The sequence below is a fragment of the Buteo buteo genome, chromosome 4, assembly GCF_964188355.1.
Source record: "Buteo buteo chromosome 4, bButBut1.hap1.1, whole genome shotgun sequence".
NCBI lineage: Eukaryota > Metazoa > Chordata > Aves > Accipitriformes > Accipitridae > Buteo > Buteo buteo.
The window spans coordinates 51,201,905-51,220,647 of NC_134174.1; the positions used below are offsets into that span (position 1 = coordinate 51,201,905).

At 37.5% G+C, this 18,743-nt stretch overlaps 1 protein-coding gene across 4 annotated transcripts in view; it reads left to right on the forward strand.

Annotated features, from left to right (window-relative positions):
• TBC1D12 (TBC1 domain family member 12) overlaps window positions 1–18,743 on the forward strand; it is a 51,435-nt gene that overhangs the window by 17,067 nt on the left and 15,625 nt on the right. For 2 of the 4 annotated variants that reach the window (XM_075026059.1, XM_075026062.1), the window contains exons 2-4: window positions 4,332–4,455; window positions 11,874–11,930; window positions 18,605–18,720. In XM_075026059.1, coding sequence (XP_074882160.1) covers window positions 4,332–4,455; window positions 11,874–11,930; window positions 18,605–18,720 — 297 coding nt within the window. Of the gene's footprint in view, window positions 1–2,286; window positions 4,456–11,873; window positions 11,931–18,604; window positions 18,721–18,743 lie in introns of those variants that run through there. The other 2 variants (XM_075026060.1, XM_075026061.1) reach the window with 2 other exon arrangements.

Genomic DNA, 18,743 nt, shown 5'->3' on the forward strand with positions numbered 1-18,743 from the left:
TGAAACTAGATTTGAGTTTGACATTTTTGGTCAAACAGAAGACTATCACAAGACTACTTGGCCTTATGGAGAGGTGAATCAATTGTACATAGAGGCACAGTACTGGAGTTGTGTCTAGCCTGGTGCCTTTCCTGCCTGCTGATGTTTGTGGTTGTTGCTATTCAGAGCACTTCAGCTTTCTTTGAGTGGCTGTTGTGCAAATATGGCAATTCAGTTTCTAGTCTGGTGTTGAATGAAATTTAAAATTAAGCTTGAAGTAATTGTCTCTGATGTTTTTCAGTAACTTCCTCTAAAACATGGAAGTCTGTCATCCTCTTGGGCTAGCATATAGCTAGCTTAAAAAGTGGAAAAAAAATTTTTGGTTTCAGATTTTAAGGGGGGGGAAGAGAAGCCCAAACCCCCAAATAAACAACAAAAAAATCCCATTAAAATATCAAGTTCCACCTGTCCCCTTCTGAGACTTAATTCTAACTGCATTTAGACTTCACCAATTTACCTTAAACAGCAACAAAAAAGTGATTTGAAAAGCAAAAGCAGAGTGGAAACAAGCAATTACGTTACTGAACATCACATTAATGCCACCTGTGGAAATGGTTAACATCTTTGAATTACTGTACCATCAGTATGGTGAAACTTGCACAGAGTGCTGTGGGCACAGGCAGGAATAGTTGAAAAAATGTTGTTAAATAAGGAAGAAAACTGCCACTTGTAGCTGTTACAACAGCTGTTGTAGTTGTGTGATCAGAGCCCATAGGTTTTTGTATAGTGTAATCCAAACAATGTTAGGAATAGGTGTCTTAGTATGTGCCAGTAATGTCGTCTTGTTCAGCGGCACTTCAGTTACTTTTCAAGCTCTTCAGTGCACCTACTGAAACATTTTTGAGTGTCATTTGAGAGTGTTAATATGCATTCCAGTGTGGTTATATAAAACTAGCAGGGAAAAAAGCTTGTAACTGTTCCACTGGGCTTTTGTAAACTAGAGCTTAATTCGGTGAACTGATTTAATACTTGTATCTCACAGGTCCTTTCAATAGAAAGCATTATTCAGTTCTAAAGTGTAGGCTTCTTTTTAAGGAATTTTGAAGTTTTCAAATGGATTTTGAGATTCTGTACCAAAATGCTACTGACTTTTCAGTCCATCTCAATGGATGACTTTTCCTGGGATCAGTGAAACTCATGAATATTCTAAGCAGCCACAAATACATCAAATCTAGTACACTTCCTGCAATTCAGTGAATGCAACTTGTAAGCATTCACAGATGCTGTTCCTTAACAGGGCTTTTGTAAGGCTTTACTGTTGTTAACAACACATCAGATGTGATACTGTTAGCTGCCAAAACAATGTATTATAAGTGTCCTTCCATCTTCAGAAAAGCTTATTTGTAAACATCCCAGTAATTTCTAATGGATTAGAATTCCTGTGTGAGGTTTATTCTGACATGATAGCAAGTTTGACCAGCTTTTTGCCTTTGCAAGAAACAGACTTCAATGAATATCTACTCAATAAAAGTGAAATTGTATATTTTCACTCGTGCATTTATAAAAAGTGAAACAAGCCTTTGCTTAATTCAGTACACCAAAGAATATTTTAAAAAACCCCCAAGATTCATTATGGCAGGGACTATGTTCTGAAAGGTTTGTTTTAATGTTAGATTTGTTTTTTTTAAAAAAAAAATCTTGTAAGAGCCATGAGTGTGCCTAAATCTTTTGTACAGAAATATTAATTAAAACCTTCTGTGTGTTTACACGCTTTGCCTTTTTAAATCTGCCAGCTTCCTGGTTAATCATAAACCAGTTTTGATACAGTGACAGATTGCCATCAATGTTAAAGGCGTACATCTTTCAGCTTCCACAAGTGCTAGAAGCAATGGAGCTGAACTGCCAGGTAATCCTGGTGGTATTCTGTAGTATGTGCAGAGACTGGATGGTCATTGCTATCCATGAAGTCAGGATGCATGAGCTATTTCTTATTTTAAGAACAGTTCTCCAGAATGTGTCTTCCTGCGTACCTGCTCTTGGGAAAACAATCTCCTCCAATTAGGTTTCAGATACAGGTGTATCTGCAGTAGTTGCAGATTTAAGGGCAGGCTGTAGTGTAGTATTTAGTTGCCTGTTGTCTTTAGAATGCTTTGTCTTGTTTTCTTAATGATTCTTTGAACACTCCTCCTTCCCTCCTGAAGACAATGTAAACCACTGTGAAAGGTGTCCTGTACTTGTGAAATGAGCCTTTGTTATTAATGTGAGCACACTTTTTGCATCTTTTTTTTTCTTTTATGGATGGACCTGTTCATTTCACTAATGGTATGCAGTCCTGGGATTGACTGAGGACAGTGTCTTTTAAAGATGTTTGTACCGTGGCTTGGCTTTTTCATCAGCTCTTCCTTCCCCGTCATGTGTCAGAAACAGCTAGTTCGGTGTTCTGGGTGCTTACTTTGCGTCCACAGGGATGGACTAAGATACTGCAAGTTTCCGTGATGGGGACAGAGTTGTGGGATGATCACAACCAATGCTACTAGAACACCTTGTATTGATGAAGCTAATATTAATAGCAACAGCTCTATTCCATTAATGGCAGGTAACTGTTCATGCAGTGCAAGCAATTATTCTCAAACATGTTTACTCAGTTACTGGGTTGGAACAACAGCTGGGACACCTCCACAGAAGTGGCAGGGTGTACTAATTCACCAACAGCTTCTATGTGGGTGTTCAAAAAAATCTCTCAAGGCCCTCCCTCTTCCATCAGGTGTGTGTGTAATCCCATACTCCTTGCCTGCCTATAGCAGCTGCTGCTTTCTTGAATGCAGTCTTTTTCCTTTTATTTAACAAGCTGTTGTTGATGGTAGTGTGGGCTGGTGGCCTTGGACAGACAAGCAGAGTCTTGGTGTTCTGAGTTTCTCTGTTCTCCTGGATTCCACAAGACCGCTAGTCTTGAGCTTACCGGTTCGTGGGAGACTTTCACGCTTTATCAATACCTGCTTCTACTCTCCAGCTTGCTGTTTTCCGGTGGTTAGATCTTCAGCTACACACAGGCATCTATAGAGTCCATTCACACAGACTTGCACAGAAAGGATTTTTGTGACAGGCATTTGCTTGTTTCCCAAATAACAAAAAACATTCTGGAACTGAAAAGAGAGTTTGTATGTGAAAGCTATGCAATGTCTTACAAACACTAACAGTTCCTAATTGTAAAACTATGCTGCATGGTCAGAGACCTTGACAACGCTGGAATTTAAGAGCGACTGTGCGCTTTTTGGACAGATGCAGTTGTTGAAGCATGCAACTTCTATCTGGGCAAAGCCATGAGACTGTTTTCTGTGCACAAATGTGAATGCATTCAATTTGAGAAGGAAATGTATTTTAAAATACAGCAAATGCTGTAAGTGAAGAATAAATCTGGGGATCTCTTTCCAGAGGAAGAGTGTGAAAGTACAAGGTTAGCTAGTTAACACTGCACAAAAACATCTTCCAATAAGTGCTCTATATTTTGTTCGCTCAGAGGTCACCGTGTAAGCATCCTGAGAAGTAACCTTACAGACTACTTAACTTTTAATCTCTTTGTGTTTTTCATAAGTTTCTGGAAAGTAACTTTCCAATATTTAGAATAAATGCACTTCTTTCATTTTCAAAGCACTCGTACATAGCATGCTCTGTGGGAATTTGTGATTGAAGTCCAATAGTACAGCTGAGTATCTGAACAAATGGTTGCTAGTATGATCTTGTGATGGTTGGCTTTCTAAGAAGTAATAGAGCAATGCAGTCATCTGCCTGTTTGCCAGTGTCTAAAGCAATTACACTCAAATTTTGCCTGCTAAACTGAAACTGTGTGCATGTTCCCTGGTTTTCTAGTCCATGTTGTAGAAGTGTGAAGGTTGCTGAAAATGCTAGTAGAAGTAATAGTTCACAATTTCTTTTTTAAATCGAAGTTACACAGTGATTTCCAGCTGTTTTCTTTTCAGTCTCCAAATAGTTCCATAAGATATGCTAAAACAAACCCCAAATAAAAGTCTGAGAGCTGTTGCATGCTGCTAAATTACAGTTAAGAAAGTGTCCAATATTACTAAAAGAGCTCTGATATTGCATAAAGTAGCATAAAATTCAGAGGTAAAACTAAGTCTTAAGTACAAATATTAGCATCAAAGCACCTGTAGTGAAAGCTGCTGCACTTCAAGTTCATTATTTTAAAGTATAAGAGAAAGCTAAGGTAGCTGTGCATTTGCTGAGCAGTAAATTTCTACAGTGGTGAACTTGGTTTAAAGAACTGTAAGTGGGTACAAATATCATTTGTTTACATGCTTATAATAAACAAAGAGAAACCCCTCCTCTCTTTCCAGAAACTTTTTCACTAAAAGGGCAAAGGAACTCAAACCTGCTGTCCAAAGTGCTCCTGGTTGGAAGTTGTTTGGAAAAGTCCCACCCAGGGAAAACCTTCCGAAAGATTCTAAAATTATTCAGCAGGTGAGTAAACATCACACAACTCTAGGTACAAAACTTGTAAAAATTAATGTATAGGTATTGCAGTTCTCTGCTGTTATCTCCACGTTGTTACTGTACAACCATAGAGTGCTCTGGGAAGACTCTAAAGAATAGTAGTTACTGAGAAGAAGTTTGAGTTTTATGATTATCTAGTACATTTTTCAGTAAATCTCAGTGCTTATAAAGAGGTGATACATGTTCAAAAAGTGTTTAAGCTGTTTTGATCAAAACATAAGAACTTGTAATAATTTCCTGTAAAACTCTGCCTTATTTAACATGATATGCTACAATTTTTTTAATGGTAAAGTGATTGTAAAATGCTCTAGGCTTCCTTTATGAAGTTCAGTTCTGAGTTACTTTTGCCTGTGTTGTGCAACAAAACCATAGTCATACTTTGTGTATTCAGTTTTTCTTCAAACTAGATATTACTCTAGTAAAATTTATCCTCTTAAAGCATTCTTGGATATTCTGGTGTTACAAAAGTGTTGGTTTCTTTTTTTTTTTTTTTTTTTTTTTTTTATCTAACTCATCTTTCTATAGTTGTCCTTGCCTAGAAGACTTACTATCTGGGTAACTTGTGAGAAATTGCTTAGAATTCTGAAGCATGTAATCTTGTTTCATTTAAACTTTTAATCTCACTCAATGTATTTTTGTTTCAAAATAGTACTGTAAGTTGAACTTGTTTTGGAGTTACTGGGGTACTACAGAAAGGTAATTCTGATTTTCTTCCCCTGATACAAAGTTGCACTTCCATACATTCATTCCTGCGGAGTCTGTCTTTAATTTGCTAAAATAATAAAATGGCATAGTTTTTAAAGATGAGCAATTGGTAATGTATTGTAACACTTAATGTTAACATGTGATCCTGAAGTTGAAAGATTTGTTGATATAAGAAAGTGAGTGTCCCTTGTGTTGGTGAAAACAGTAACTTGAATCTCTTGAGAGCTGCTTTCTCTGTCTCCTTTCTTAAATTCCATATAAGCTGATGTGTTTGGCAGGTGCAAATGGCTGTGAATGAAGCAGTGTTCAGCCATCTTCTAGAAAGAGCTTCATGGCGAAGAGGGCCTTTTGGGAGCAACTAAAGTGAAAAATAAGAGGTTCTTTTTGAAGGACTTCAATGTAATGGGACTTGTCATACAGTAAAATGTTGTAGGAAAATGATGAGATTATAGAAAGTGCAATCTTGGAGGTTGGACGAGATGACCTTTAAAGGTCCCTTCCAGCCCAAACCATTCTGTGATTCTGTGATTTACTCTGAAGTAAACTGAGTGCTTTTTTCAACATTTTCAAATACAATTTTCCTTATTTAAGTTGTTTCCCTTTTTGGGTGGGAGAAGGCAAGTGTTCTTAGTTTACTTGCAGATGAATGCTGTTGGCCTTGTGCTCTGAAAATACTGTGGTAAAAATCCAGATGTCTCTTCCTTTCTGAGAAATGGAGAGTGTGCACAATGCTACCAGTCATCTGCTTCCCGTTTTCTAGTAATGAAGATGTTTGTTCTGGAGACCAAGTAATCATCTGCAAAAATAGTCTTATTTTCTTACCGTGTTGTCTCTCAGTGACTGTTTTTCTTTTAAACTGTAGTGTTCCCATTTTTTTTTTAACTTCTCCGAAGTGGCAGAAAAGCAAATAATTAAAGCAATGCATTGCCTTTTAATGTGACTGAGTTGGTCCTAGCCACTAATCATGTGGTTTGTGTTATAATGGTTACCAGATTAGGGTCACTGTTGGATTTATATAATCTTGAGTAATGTGTCAGTAATAGCTAATGTTTTTAGCTTTTAATTTGGCTAAAGCAAGCATGGTCTTTAGATAACTGTCTATCTTGGCTCATGATGCTTTATCAAAGGGGTATCCAGATTGACAGTATACTCTGCACAGAGTTAGATCGGCAATACCTCAGAAAATTTGATTCTTAAATTGAGAGGTGACCCTAATGTCTCCATATTTAACATGTATCAAATGTCTTGCATGCGTGTTTAAAATTTATGATATAGCTCCTTGTGCATGTGCCTTTTAAGAAAAGGCAATGGTTTCTTTTCTGAAAAACATTCAAATTTGCTAAGCCGGTGATGGGTTAGAATGAATATAGGCACACTTGGTTATTGAAGTTATTGACAATGAGTGGAAAACAGTATCTTCACTTTGGAATGGCTGACTGAAGTCCCTAGACTAAATTCCTCACTATGCAGGAGATTTGAGTGAAAAGAATATAGGTAAGAATGCAGTTATGAGGCCTTTAAGAAGTTGATAGAAATATGATGAAAACTTACTGTTCACAAGTAATTCTGTGAACCTGGCAGAATACTTCATATCCTACAAGGAGTGTCTCTACAAACCTCCACTTTGACTTTCTTCTAAGTTGAAGTCAAGGGATCAAGTGTGATCTGAAACACAAAACCTGCATTTTTCCCCAGTTTTTTTAGCCATATGTGGTCAGAACAATGGCTACTCTCTGTTTACCAGCTTTTGTAAAATGAGCTTCTGGATGTAAGACTATGCAGGTAGAATGGGCTTAAGCTGTAGGCAAGCTGCCTGTGAGGGAGTTTAACGGTAGTTTATTATTAGCAAAAGGTCTCGCCATTCCTGAACAGCTATGGCATTCTCTATGTTGAACACAAAGTCCTCTGACTTTACTGATGCCAGTGGCCAGCTGTGGGAGGGTGCAAATAAACCCTTGGTTAAGGAAACTCAGTAATGAGTCAGCATCCTTCAGATGAAAAATGAGATCTTAAGAAGCCCTTTTGCAGGAAAAATTAACTCATGGGAGGAAAAACTTTGTAAGTAATAGAAGGAGGAAGCCTCTTGGGTAAGGGTAATACTTATATCAAAGCTTTATGGCAATAGTGCCAAGCTTATAGGACTTTCCTATCAGTAAAACAAGCAAAAAAATTGCATCATGGTAAATTTATAGTCAAAAGGGTGGTGGAGCTCACATGCCCTGTTTCCATCCTGGCTGATGGAAGCCTCCTTTGTTATCTTTGTTTTGGTAAGGATGATGTACTAAATTGATAATTACATTTAAATGATTGCTTGTGGCTCCCAGTCACTGTCTATCAACTAGACATTGCTGTATATGCCTCTGCAGAGAAGTCAGGTAGTGATTCTAATATCTTGAATAACTTCCAAGAAAGTCTGGAAACTTAATTTGGGATACTGTTTCAGACATTTTTCAGACAACAACACTAGCCAGCTCTGGCTTTAGAGACTGTCTAATGAATCTTACTGTAAATTACTTCTTTGCAAGTTTCTTAGCATGTGTAGAAGATGATAGATATCTTTGTCGAAAAGCAGCCTGCAGGGTTTGGCTGGCTGGGGAGACAGCAGAGTCCCCTGCAGCTGTGCTGCCATCAGCATGCTTTGGGCGAGATGCTCTGGCTCAAACTGGGTCAGAGGTTGAAAGTTCTTGGCAGCTGCATCTCCCTGCTCGCAGCTGCTGGCATGCTCGGCTCTCCTTGGATTTAGAGCTGCCCAAGCAGGATGTGATTGAGGCCAACTCTTTTGCTGGACATCCCCCTTCTCTGGGCTTCCTTCCTTCACTGTTTTTTAAAAAGGGAAAATAGCAACTCCTTAGGACTGCAAATGTCAAATGCGTTTGACGGTTTTAGGAAGTGTACCTTTTTTCATGGACTGCAGCTAATAAAACTGGCTATTATAAGAAGTACGTGGTCATTAATGATCAGCATGGTAAATTCTTTTCGGTCTGTACAGAAATCTGCTTTAGGTTAGACTGCTGAAATATTTTAATACAGAAGCATTTAAAGCAGAAACCGACTTCTGGGCTGATGTGTAACATTTTGGTGTGTATTGACTGAAGTCCAAGTTCTGTTTAAAAATGCAAGCTCAATTTTACTTTTCGTGCTTATGGTTAAAGAAAAGAGCTTTTAATCTATGCTCAAAATGATTCTGAATGTCAAGCTATTAAGTTTAGCTCTTGTTTTATATTAAAGCAATCTTGAATACTTTTATTAATTTGTTTAAAGAAGTATGGTGATTTTTTTCCTAATATGCCCCAATTAAAGTAAAAATATGGAAATACACATTGCAAGATAAAAAAAGTAAAACATACACCAAATTCACTTTATCAGCAAATACACATTGCAAGATAAAAAGTAAAACATACACCAAATTCACTTTATCAGCAGTTTTAACAAAGTACTGTCAGTGACAGACTTAAATGGGGGTGGGGGAGGCTTCTTTTCTATTTAAATCTGACACACCATGAAAAGCTTGCAGTGATTTAGGAATGATCACTTACTCAGAAGAGAAGCCATCTTTTCCAAAAGCTGTCACCTTGCCTACAAAATGAAAGGTATTAATGTTAGTCTGTTAAATACTAATGCTGATTTTGATGACTGGGTCACTGTCCTACAACTAACCTCTGAAAATATTTTTGGGTGGCTTTGAAATCTTTTTTAAAAAAAAAAAGTACTTGATGGTTAAAAAACTCAGTGTCTTCACTTGCATATTTTTCCAGTGTTGTTATCCCCAGTCTGAAATCTAATGGAGAAATTGCATTCACTGAATCGGCAGAACTCCCATGGTCTCCCAGGGACGAGAGTTGTCGGAGGTTTCTATTCAGAGGAACAGATGCATTTTGAATCAGTTTTCATATGACTCAGACCTCCAGACCTCCTAACTTGCAATATTAACTCTTCCCTCCAACCTTTGTTGTTTTAGTTTAATAGTGCATGAAGCTCTTAATGCTTTAGAAGTGTATATGGCATGTTTGTCAACAAATCTAAGGACTTAATATCTGAAAGAAGTAGGTAAATACAGTGCTAGATGCTTTTGTTCATAGGAGTGTTCTTAAGCAGATTGTTACCTAGATAGGGGTCACATTGGCTGGTCTTGCAGTACTACTGGAGAGAAGAGAAAGGTGAGACTTCTACCTCTTTAACACATGTAGGGTAGAAATAGATTGGTAGCAAACTGCCCTGAAACCAGGACAGACAATAAATGGGGGTATTGGTTCTTGCAAGGAACATGTAACACCTGAATAACAATTTGTCTACTAGCAGCAGTGAGAAGGCTGTGGTGGTTTTCTTGGCAGACACTGTAGCAGTCAGATTCTCAAGAAATGTCCCTCATCTTTCCAGAGTCACACATGTAGTCAGTAAAATCCTATGTTAGAGGTGAAACAAAGGCATTCCCCAAGGTTTTAGACTTTTGCAATGATTATCTTGTCAGTAAAATGATAATAAAACTGGTAGGACCTCAGTGAGACAAATGCTTCCTTTTGTTTGCATAAAGGGCATAAAATAGAGTTCAGCTCCTAGTACCAGGACTTACCCAGCTGCTTTGACAAGGAAAACTTGTCAAGGAGAATTTCACATGATGTCAGTGCTATGTTGGTGGCACAAATGCATCTTCAGGGGAGTACTCTACAGTGAGCATGCGATTGATGTTTTGGAAATACTGCAGAAGTGTTGACTCTGCTGATGAAAATCCTTCTGATTGCTGGTTTGGTTTTTTTTTTTAAAATAAACAAAGTCTTTGAAGTCAACTATGAAGAGTATTGAAGCGAACTTTCTTTCCTGAAGCTTGAAAAAGAAAGCATAAGCATTGTACATATTTTCATTTCTGTCCTTGGAAGTTGCTGGGTTTTGGGGAAACAAAGAATATAGAAACAATCTTGAGGTAATAAAAATGATAGAACTTCTTTTAAGTTTGATTTGGTGGGACACTAGAGTGGGTTGTTTTTTAGTCTTCTGGATCCTCTTTTTGATGGATTGCCTCCTGTTCTATTGGGGCTTTGAATTTCTTTAGCAAAGAATGACACAGATAAGAAAAACCAGTTATTTTTAAGAAGTGAGCGTTTGCCGGTTAAGCAGACTTATGCTGGTGAGCTTGAGGTGCTGCGATAGCAAAATCATCATCTAGGCAGACTATCAAATTCCAAAAGGATAGGATTTAGCAAAAAGATTCAGGTGGTAAAGATGCTGTCTTTCATGGACTTTTTTTAAGTGTGGGGTTTGGGATTTTTGTTTGTTTGTTGGTTTTGTGGGGTTTTTGGTTTTGTTTTTTTTGGGGGTGTGGGGTGTTTTTTTTTGGGGGGGGTGTTGGTTTTTTTTTACATAAGCCTTATCCTTCTGAGGCTGGCATGGTACTTCAGTACTGAAAAGGAGAAAATAGTATGGCAAGGGAGAAGGAAGCCTTTAAAATGCTTTTGTTAGTCTGGGGTATGCATGGTACAAGAACATTGCAGATATGTTCAGAAGTAATGTTGAAGGCATGATAAAAACCTTATTTTTCCTTCTTTCAGGTGGTGTAATCCAATGCTTAAAAGCAATGGCTGTGTCTTCCTGCTTCCCTCCCCACCCTCCACCCTTAAGCTTGGCTTTTCCATTAGAAAACCAGCTCTGACTTTTGAGCGGAAACCTCCAGAGCTGTGGTTGTACAGGGTCTCCTGTAGTTGGGCATGCTTTTGCCTGATTGCCTGGCTGCAATGTGGTATGAGGGGTTTCAGACTGCTGCTTAGAATTGTACTCTTAATTTAAGTGATTGTTGCTCAAAACCTTAGAAATGTATCTTTGTTCTCATCAGCTCACCAGTGAGGTTGAGGTGTAGTCCACTTCTGAGCTTTCAATTTAGAAATACTAATTATAATACTAATACTAATTAAGGTGGGGGACTTAAAGGCCCACTCTAAGTCACTGTGCTATTTAATGACATTTTCTACCCTCTCATGTTAAATAGAAAAACCCAAACACTAAATGTGAAAGTTCTGTTTGAAAGCTACCCTAATATTTTGTTTCCTGCCAAATGCTTATCCAAGTCCAGTTATGTTTCTTTTCCCTTTCTCTGCAGTGCAAGTACTATTCTTGAGTATTCAGTTTAAGCTTTAAAGCTAACGAGCTTACAGGTAAAGATCTAGTTGGGTGTGAGATGCAATCTAAGATGCGCTGAATGAAAGCAAGGTCTTCAAGATTCATTTTCAGAGCAGTTTATTTTCTTGGGTCAGCCTATAGACAATGTTCTTTCCTTTTTAACATGTATCTTCCACGACTACTGTTTAAGTAAGTGTAACTTTTATGCTGATGTGGACTACAGAGAGACAGCATATCAAGGAACACCTTTTGTTCTGCACCTGAGAAATGCGATGGAAAAAGATCTCCCTTTGGGCAAAGCTGCTGATTGTAGAAAATATACAACTTCAATTAAAACAAAAAATTAATCCAATAGATGTCTATACACATCATGCACAAGTGGGAAGTCTTTGTATGTGTGTTTGTATATTTTGAGGGCTGGAGAAAAAGGAGGAACAGACACATTTATGTTTCTTCAAACAGAGTATAAATACTCTATATGTGAATTTAAATTTTGGCTTGTATTTTGCTATATTTTAATGGTCTTTTCCTTCATTTATTCACTAAGGCTTTGCTTCTGTTTTTCTCATTAGGATGACAGTTCTGGCAGTCTTGCGTCAATATCTGCTCTCAGTCTATTAAACACGGGGGTATGGAATTTAATATATTTTTTTTAGTTGTATTCAATGCCATGCATGGGACTACGTAGCACTCATTGAAATAGAGCAAACATCACATTTTCACGGTAGCATGAATATTTTATGGCACTAACCATCAACTCATTAGATATCATTAGTAAAATAAACAAACAAATAAACTTCACATGTGAATCTCACTAACAACTTAGTGATAGAGTATTATTGTTTATTGTTTATATTGCATGTTCTTGAATTGTGGGAGATAGGTAATGCTAGAGCTTGACAGTAATTTACTTTCTGTGTTTGCTGTGCCTCCTTGCTCAATGGTAAAAGTTGTTAAAAGGCTTCATTTGTAATATTTTTGAACACCTTGTATTAGCTTTGAAAATTGATATCCTAGAATTTTTTTTCCCTGTCTCACATGCTATTAACAGCGGCACTTCAGAACTCCAGATGCTTTTAATCACAGTTTCCAATATGAAATTGGAAACCTAGAAAAGTCTAGCTATTGAAACTTCTGTTATATGTTGTATCTTCTATTTGCTGTGACTGGTATCCTTCTGAAATTGGTCCAATGCACATGCCTGTTACTTTGAAAACTTTTTATGTAATCCCACACTCTATGTTAAACAGGAATAGTACAAGTTGGCTTTTTAGTTCTGTGGATCTGTTACTCTGGCTATGTGAAATAGAGCAGTAATGTAACTGCTAGTTGATACCTGATTCCCATGGTTCATGTTAGGTAGTCCAGCCTCTCTTAGCTCTTCTTTACTGGGCCCAAAGCCCCTGGCTTCATGCTCTTTTGTAAACAACAGAAGATGAAACTTGTTGCAACTTGTTAAATAGCCAGTTGAGGAAAAAATAAGGTGAATGAACAATTGAAGATGGGTGGCATTAATTTGGAAGGTTGACCTGGAAACTCTTCAGTGTCTGTTTGGTTGTTCTCCTGTACTATGTGAAGATTAGTATTTTTCCCTCCTTTGATATAGGTTCTTTCTATATCACCTGCAAGTTAGGAAAGAATGTACTGTTCTGTCTGTCCTGATAGCATCTGGCATTCTTAGTCTGGAAGAATGTCTGGTTTATGACTCACAGAATTTTTTAGTGACGTCTACTCTTGCTATAAGCACCTTGTAACCAGTGCTAGCTCAGCAATTTTAACATTTAACCGGGGGGACACACACACATGATGACATAGGAGGGAATCCTTATGCATTAGCAGAAATTCTTCTTACATAAATTTTCTACTAGTTTTATCAAGGTGATGTAGATGGGTGCCCTCCTAAGCAATTCTATTAATGCTTCCATTCTTGGATGATCAACCCTGCTTGAATGAAGGGAAATAATATTTCTGATGATATTTCTAGTTAGCTGTACAACATTGTGAAAATAATCATAGACATGTTTTTAGAGGCCATTCTGTGCCACAGAGTCACGTGTGTGTAGAGAGGAGAGAGGTTTAAAACCACCTGCAGAGTATATGGCAATCCGCATTGTTTCCTCAGGAGAAGTCATGATTGATTGAATAAAACCTGTTTCAGTTTCAGGCTTAGAATTTTGGGGGAGTAAAGCATGTTAAAAGAAACTGTCATACATAGGGTTCATGCTTTATTTAATTGGAGTATTGGTATGCCTTGACATTTACTTTAGAGGTAATCCTCAAGGTAGTGAAAGTTAATTCAGTGTTGCCTATCAGGTCACTTTCTCCTCCAGCATCCCTAAAACATAATTGGATCTGTGGTACTTAATCTATATAATTGGTACTTTCAGGACTGTGAGGGCTTTCACAATCCTTGTAATCCAAGGCTTTTATCACTCATTTCCAGGAGTTCAGCTTTTGTTGTTGGGTCCTAGATAGATCAGAATTTATCCCACCAAGATGCATGTTGAATTTCATGGTCAATGTTTATTCCTTTAAAGCTCTATAGTTTTGGCACTATAAATGCAAGTTTGTCTTCTAAAATTGAATCATTACATGCAGACTTAGTGAAATGCTTTATCCCCACAAGCATATCCTACTCAAGGTCAACTAATGCTTTTGGAATGGAGCTGGTTTTCCTTTCTGTAAGCTAGTTTGCTTAGATGCTGGAAGAAGCAGCTATGTGCAATTATGCCTATGTTACACAGTGCAGTCCAGTAGTGTTTAGAGATAATCTAAAATAGCTCTGAATGGTCTAGCTGTTCTATATGGTCCTTGTAAAGAAGGATGAAAGAAACTTCAGTTTTGTATGGTTTTCCATATAGATATCAAAAAGGTACAGGTAATAAAGACCTCTGCAGGTTTATTATTTTTCTTTTGTTGAAAAGACCAGGGGATTTTTTTGGTGTGTGGGGTTTTCTTGTTTGATTGGTTTTTTTAGAAGAAGATACAGTGTGGGATATCTTTACCTTCTTGAGCACAAAGGCACTTTATAAGCAAAAGACTTTTTTCCCAGCCCCATTTACCTGTTATCTGTCCAAAGGTTAATAAGCTTATCTGTATTTCTGTAGAAAAAAAAATTCCAGAAATACAAGTCCTTCCACATATGGAAGTGCTCTTATAAATATATTGTCACAGTGTTTTTCAGGAAAAACATGCTTTCAGCCTGTTAACAGGTTAATTATTGGGAGTAGATGAGAGGATGCAGTTCCAGCCTTAAGGAGATAACTTTTCTTACTTTCTATTAAAGCTGAGATTTGTTTTCCTTTATTTTGGGATTGTGAAATGTTCTGTAACTTTCAATAAATACCAGATATGTTGCAATAAAGAATTTTTTTTAACAACATTCCCTAAGCTAGTGAAACCATGCATGTGACACATCCAAAATTTATTTTTTTTTACATAAACACGTCTTACATAGTCTTCAATCTTAATTGTCAACTGTTCTATCCTCTGGCATATGCTCTGTGTGTTAAGTATTTGACAAGAAATTTGACTTTAAATTGTATTTTTACCTTGTTATGGAAGAGTATTAGCTCACATCTTTTGAAGTGAAATTCTATGTCACCTTAAGCTGCTTATGCCATGCCAAGAATTTCAGATTCTGCATCAAATGCATGGATAAGGCTATTGGATTTTTTTTACATCTAGTCATACAAAATATTCCGGAAGAAAGTGGATATTTTAGTTGCACAAGCTAGTGAGTTCCGTGCATGTCTGGTGGTTCTGGGATCTAATCTTCAAATAAGTTTCCTAGAGCACAGGCTTCTTGAGGAAGAATTACCTTCCATTCGGAAGTTCTGATACTTTGGAATATATTTCATCTTAGGGAATGTGCATTCATGACAGTTTGAGCCTGAAGCTGTTTTGGTCTCTGCTTTGACTCTTTCTAGTCACACTTACAGTTTTCCTTCCATGTGTTCTTTTCCTGCAAAAACAAACTGTTCATAAAGTGTACTTGCTTCCAGAAACACAGCTGGGTGATGAGTTCTGTCTTTTGTGGGAATCCCTGTTGAAGATTTTTTTTTCTTTCTCTGTTGCTTTGGAAATAGTATATCAGTTCTTAGCATGTATGATAGCCAGAAGCACTAGCACCATTCAGATATGTTGCTTGTAATAAAAAGGTGAGAGTGGCTTCATTTCTAATGTCCCATCTTGCAGTGCTTTTTTTATTTTTATGTAACTTGCATACAAAATAGGTATGTAGGAATGTTGAAAAGGTTGTTACTGTTTGAGCTTCCTCATCTCTGACCACTAAATGAACTTGATTTTGTGGCTTCTGTTACAAAGTACTGGAAAATGTTGAAAGTAAATTAGAACTTCTACCAAGAATGTGAGGGGTGGCGTTGCTACTGTACTGCAGCCTGGATGCTGACCTCCAGGTGCTATCACAGGATACATTCCTGATTAAGAATGTGCTGGGGTATCCTGAGGTATAAAGTATGGCAGGAGTGCCTATAATGTCTCTGGTTTTATGTGGAATGAAGTAATTTTAGGCTTAAGAATACATATATTCATTTATACAGTGAATGTTGGTTTTCTGATGTTTCTGGTGCTTGTGTGAATTACAACAGAACTCTACCAATCCTATATGTTCAGTTGTTCAAGATGCTTGTTTGATTGTGCCGAATGATGTTGGATGCATATTATTTCCAATCAAAAGTTGTCTTGAGAATTGCCCTTCAAGAGAAATATGTTCTAGGAAATTTGTATAACCACTGTTCTTGGCCAGAGACTTCGAAATATTTAGAACTAAGTTGTATTTAAGAACAGTTGGCCAGTAACTTTTAAGTCATTGTGTTTACAAAGAATTAGGTTTTTAGTGTGAATGTATGTATAAGTGATAGCAAACAGCTGCCTGCTCTTTTTTTTTCCTCCTTTTTTTTAACAAGGTGCACATTTGGGCTCTTTTTTTGAAGACAGAAAAGCAACAGAGCTTCTTCTCTAGTTGAAATAGTAGGCTGATTGCTACAGATCTGTGCCTGTCTTTCCAGGGTGCTAACATGGAGTTATTTGGTATGCTGCCATGGGGCAGAGTATGGTACAGTGGTGAAAGGGTGGATAGTTGGAAGGATAGCTGAAGACTTTGGGCAGGGGGGCAGGGAGCTGAAACCACTTCAAAAGATACTGAGAATGTTTCAAAACCATTCTTTGGCTTGTTTTGTGGAGGTGCAATCACCTTTTCTCATCAGTTAAACTATTGTTCCAACTCCCACAGGCTAGAAAAAGAAAAGGGCAGGAAGTCCAGGTAAATCCTCAGGATCTGAAAGGTATAGTGGCATATAATGCATATGGCCTTACCACTGTGAACACACCCAACCTCTGATCTCTGAAGCTAACGGGTTGGGCCTGGTTAGTACTTGGATGGGAAGCCTTTTGGGAATACTGGGTGCTGTAGCCTCTGACTAGCAAGAGTGGAGTCTCTGTCCTTGATGGTATTAAAAATCTGGCTGAACAAGGCACTGTGCGACCTGCTGTATTTGACCTTGCTTTGCTCAGGGAGGCTGGACTAGATGATCTCCAGAAGTCCCTTCCAACCTCAGTGATTCTGTGGTAACTTCCTCTTGAGATGAGATTAACATGACATCATTGAGGTTATACTTTTCAGATCATTTAATTTATTATTCCCCATATGGAAGAACAGAACTTTTGTTAGAGTTAAATAAGATGGGTAGGGTAATGACGCTGTTGAGCAGAAAGCTTTAAGCCACCTTCATGTTGGGCAAACACTGTGCCTTCTCCAGAAATCTGAGGCCGCATTGTTGCATTTGTAAGAGGTCTTTTCCCATTTAACCTTATGGACTTCAACTGTGTACTGAACTTTTAAGCTATGTAGTAGCTTTAAAGTTGTCAGGTCTGTTTCTATAATGCTGTCAATGAACACTGAATGTATAAAGCCCTCTGTTTCTCCTTGGGAGAATTAATGTGTACAGGAAGGTGTGTATTAGGTGTGAGATTCATTTGGAAGCCATTTCTACAGACCACTTATGTTTGATTGGGAAGATACATGACCTAAGCAGTAACTGATCAAGTTTTTCATTTTGGTGGCTTAAACATAAGATACTTTGGTTAATCTGAGACTGAATTTACTTACACAATTATTAAAGCAACAGATGTGCAAGAATAAACTGTGTTTAGATTAAAAAAAAGCTTGTACAAGTTAGCGCTTACTTGGCTGTGCTTAAGACTAGAGCTGTGTGATCTGTGAAAGTACATTACTAAAGTACATTGAATTTGTTCTCTTAATGTGATTTTTTCAGTTCATAGTATTCTATGTTTGAATTTCAGCATGTGGAAGACTTGCAGAGAAACTAGTATTTAGCCTTCATGCCTAAGGAGAGTGTGAACCCACAAGCTAACTTGGTTTGGGATTAAGTTGAAAGTCTTCTCACAGATAACCTTTTAAGATTTGCTGGATCGTAAGAATGGGTTTCCCAGTAACTTGGCAGTATATTTCTATTTACAGAGGCTAAAAAAGAGGGAATGTGAGATCTGAGGTTTTCATCTGGCTATGTCTAACCTTTTTCCTAAAGACTGACTTGTATTTCTGTTTTGTGGAGTTGCTCTTGTAGAAAAAGGAGTGGGATTCTTTCTTCCTCAATCTTCTGTGTATTAAAGGCTGCTTTTCTGTATTTTTTTCTAAGTATCAAGTTTTAGTAGTTAAGTTTTAACTTCTGAGAAAGAAATGATGTGAAACAGACTTGCAATGATAAATACTGTTAGATTGCCACTGAGTATAGTGTAGGTAGTTCTGGATAACATGGGTTTGGTGGTCTTGCTAAAGGCTTCAGAAACATGAGGAGTACCGGATCTTAAGGGTGGCTAGAATCAAAGGGGAGGAAATGGGAAGAGACACACATTCCTGGTTGGTGGTTTCTGGTGGTGGTGGTGGTGGTTGGGGTGGTTTTGTTTTTTTGTTTTTTTGTTTTTTTTTTTTTTTTTTTGTCAACTTGACATATTACTTAAATATACTTGTGCACTAATTAGTTTGGGAAGATTATGCAGATTTCCTAATGAACCGATCCTTGGACACTCACTAGTAATATTGAACTAGAATAGATCAAAGATTAAGTTGATACAAGAAAGTGCTTTCTCATTCATCTTTACTTAACAGTCCTGGAAAGCCGCACTGTCTTGTTATAAACAATTTCAGCTTGTAATGTTAGCTCCTTGCTTATTAAATAGTGTTAAACAAGTAATATTATGCTCGCTACTTAGAAGTGAGGCTGAAAGTTGAAATTTAATTTTTATCAATGATGTTGTTTAGGAATATGAAGCACGGACAGGAAGAATGTATAAACCTCCGCCCCCATCAGCAAGACGTAAAAATATTGAATTTGAACCCCTTTCAACTACTGCTTTGATTCTGGAGGATCGACCAGCGTAAGTATGGTTCTGCTGTGGAA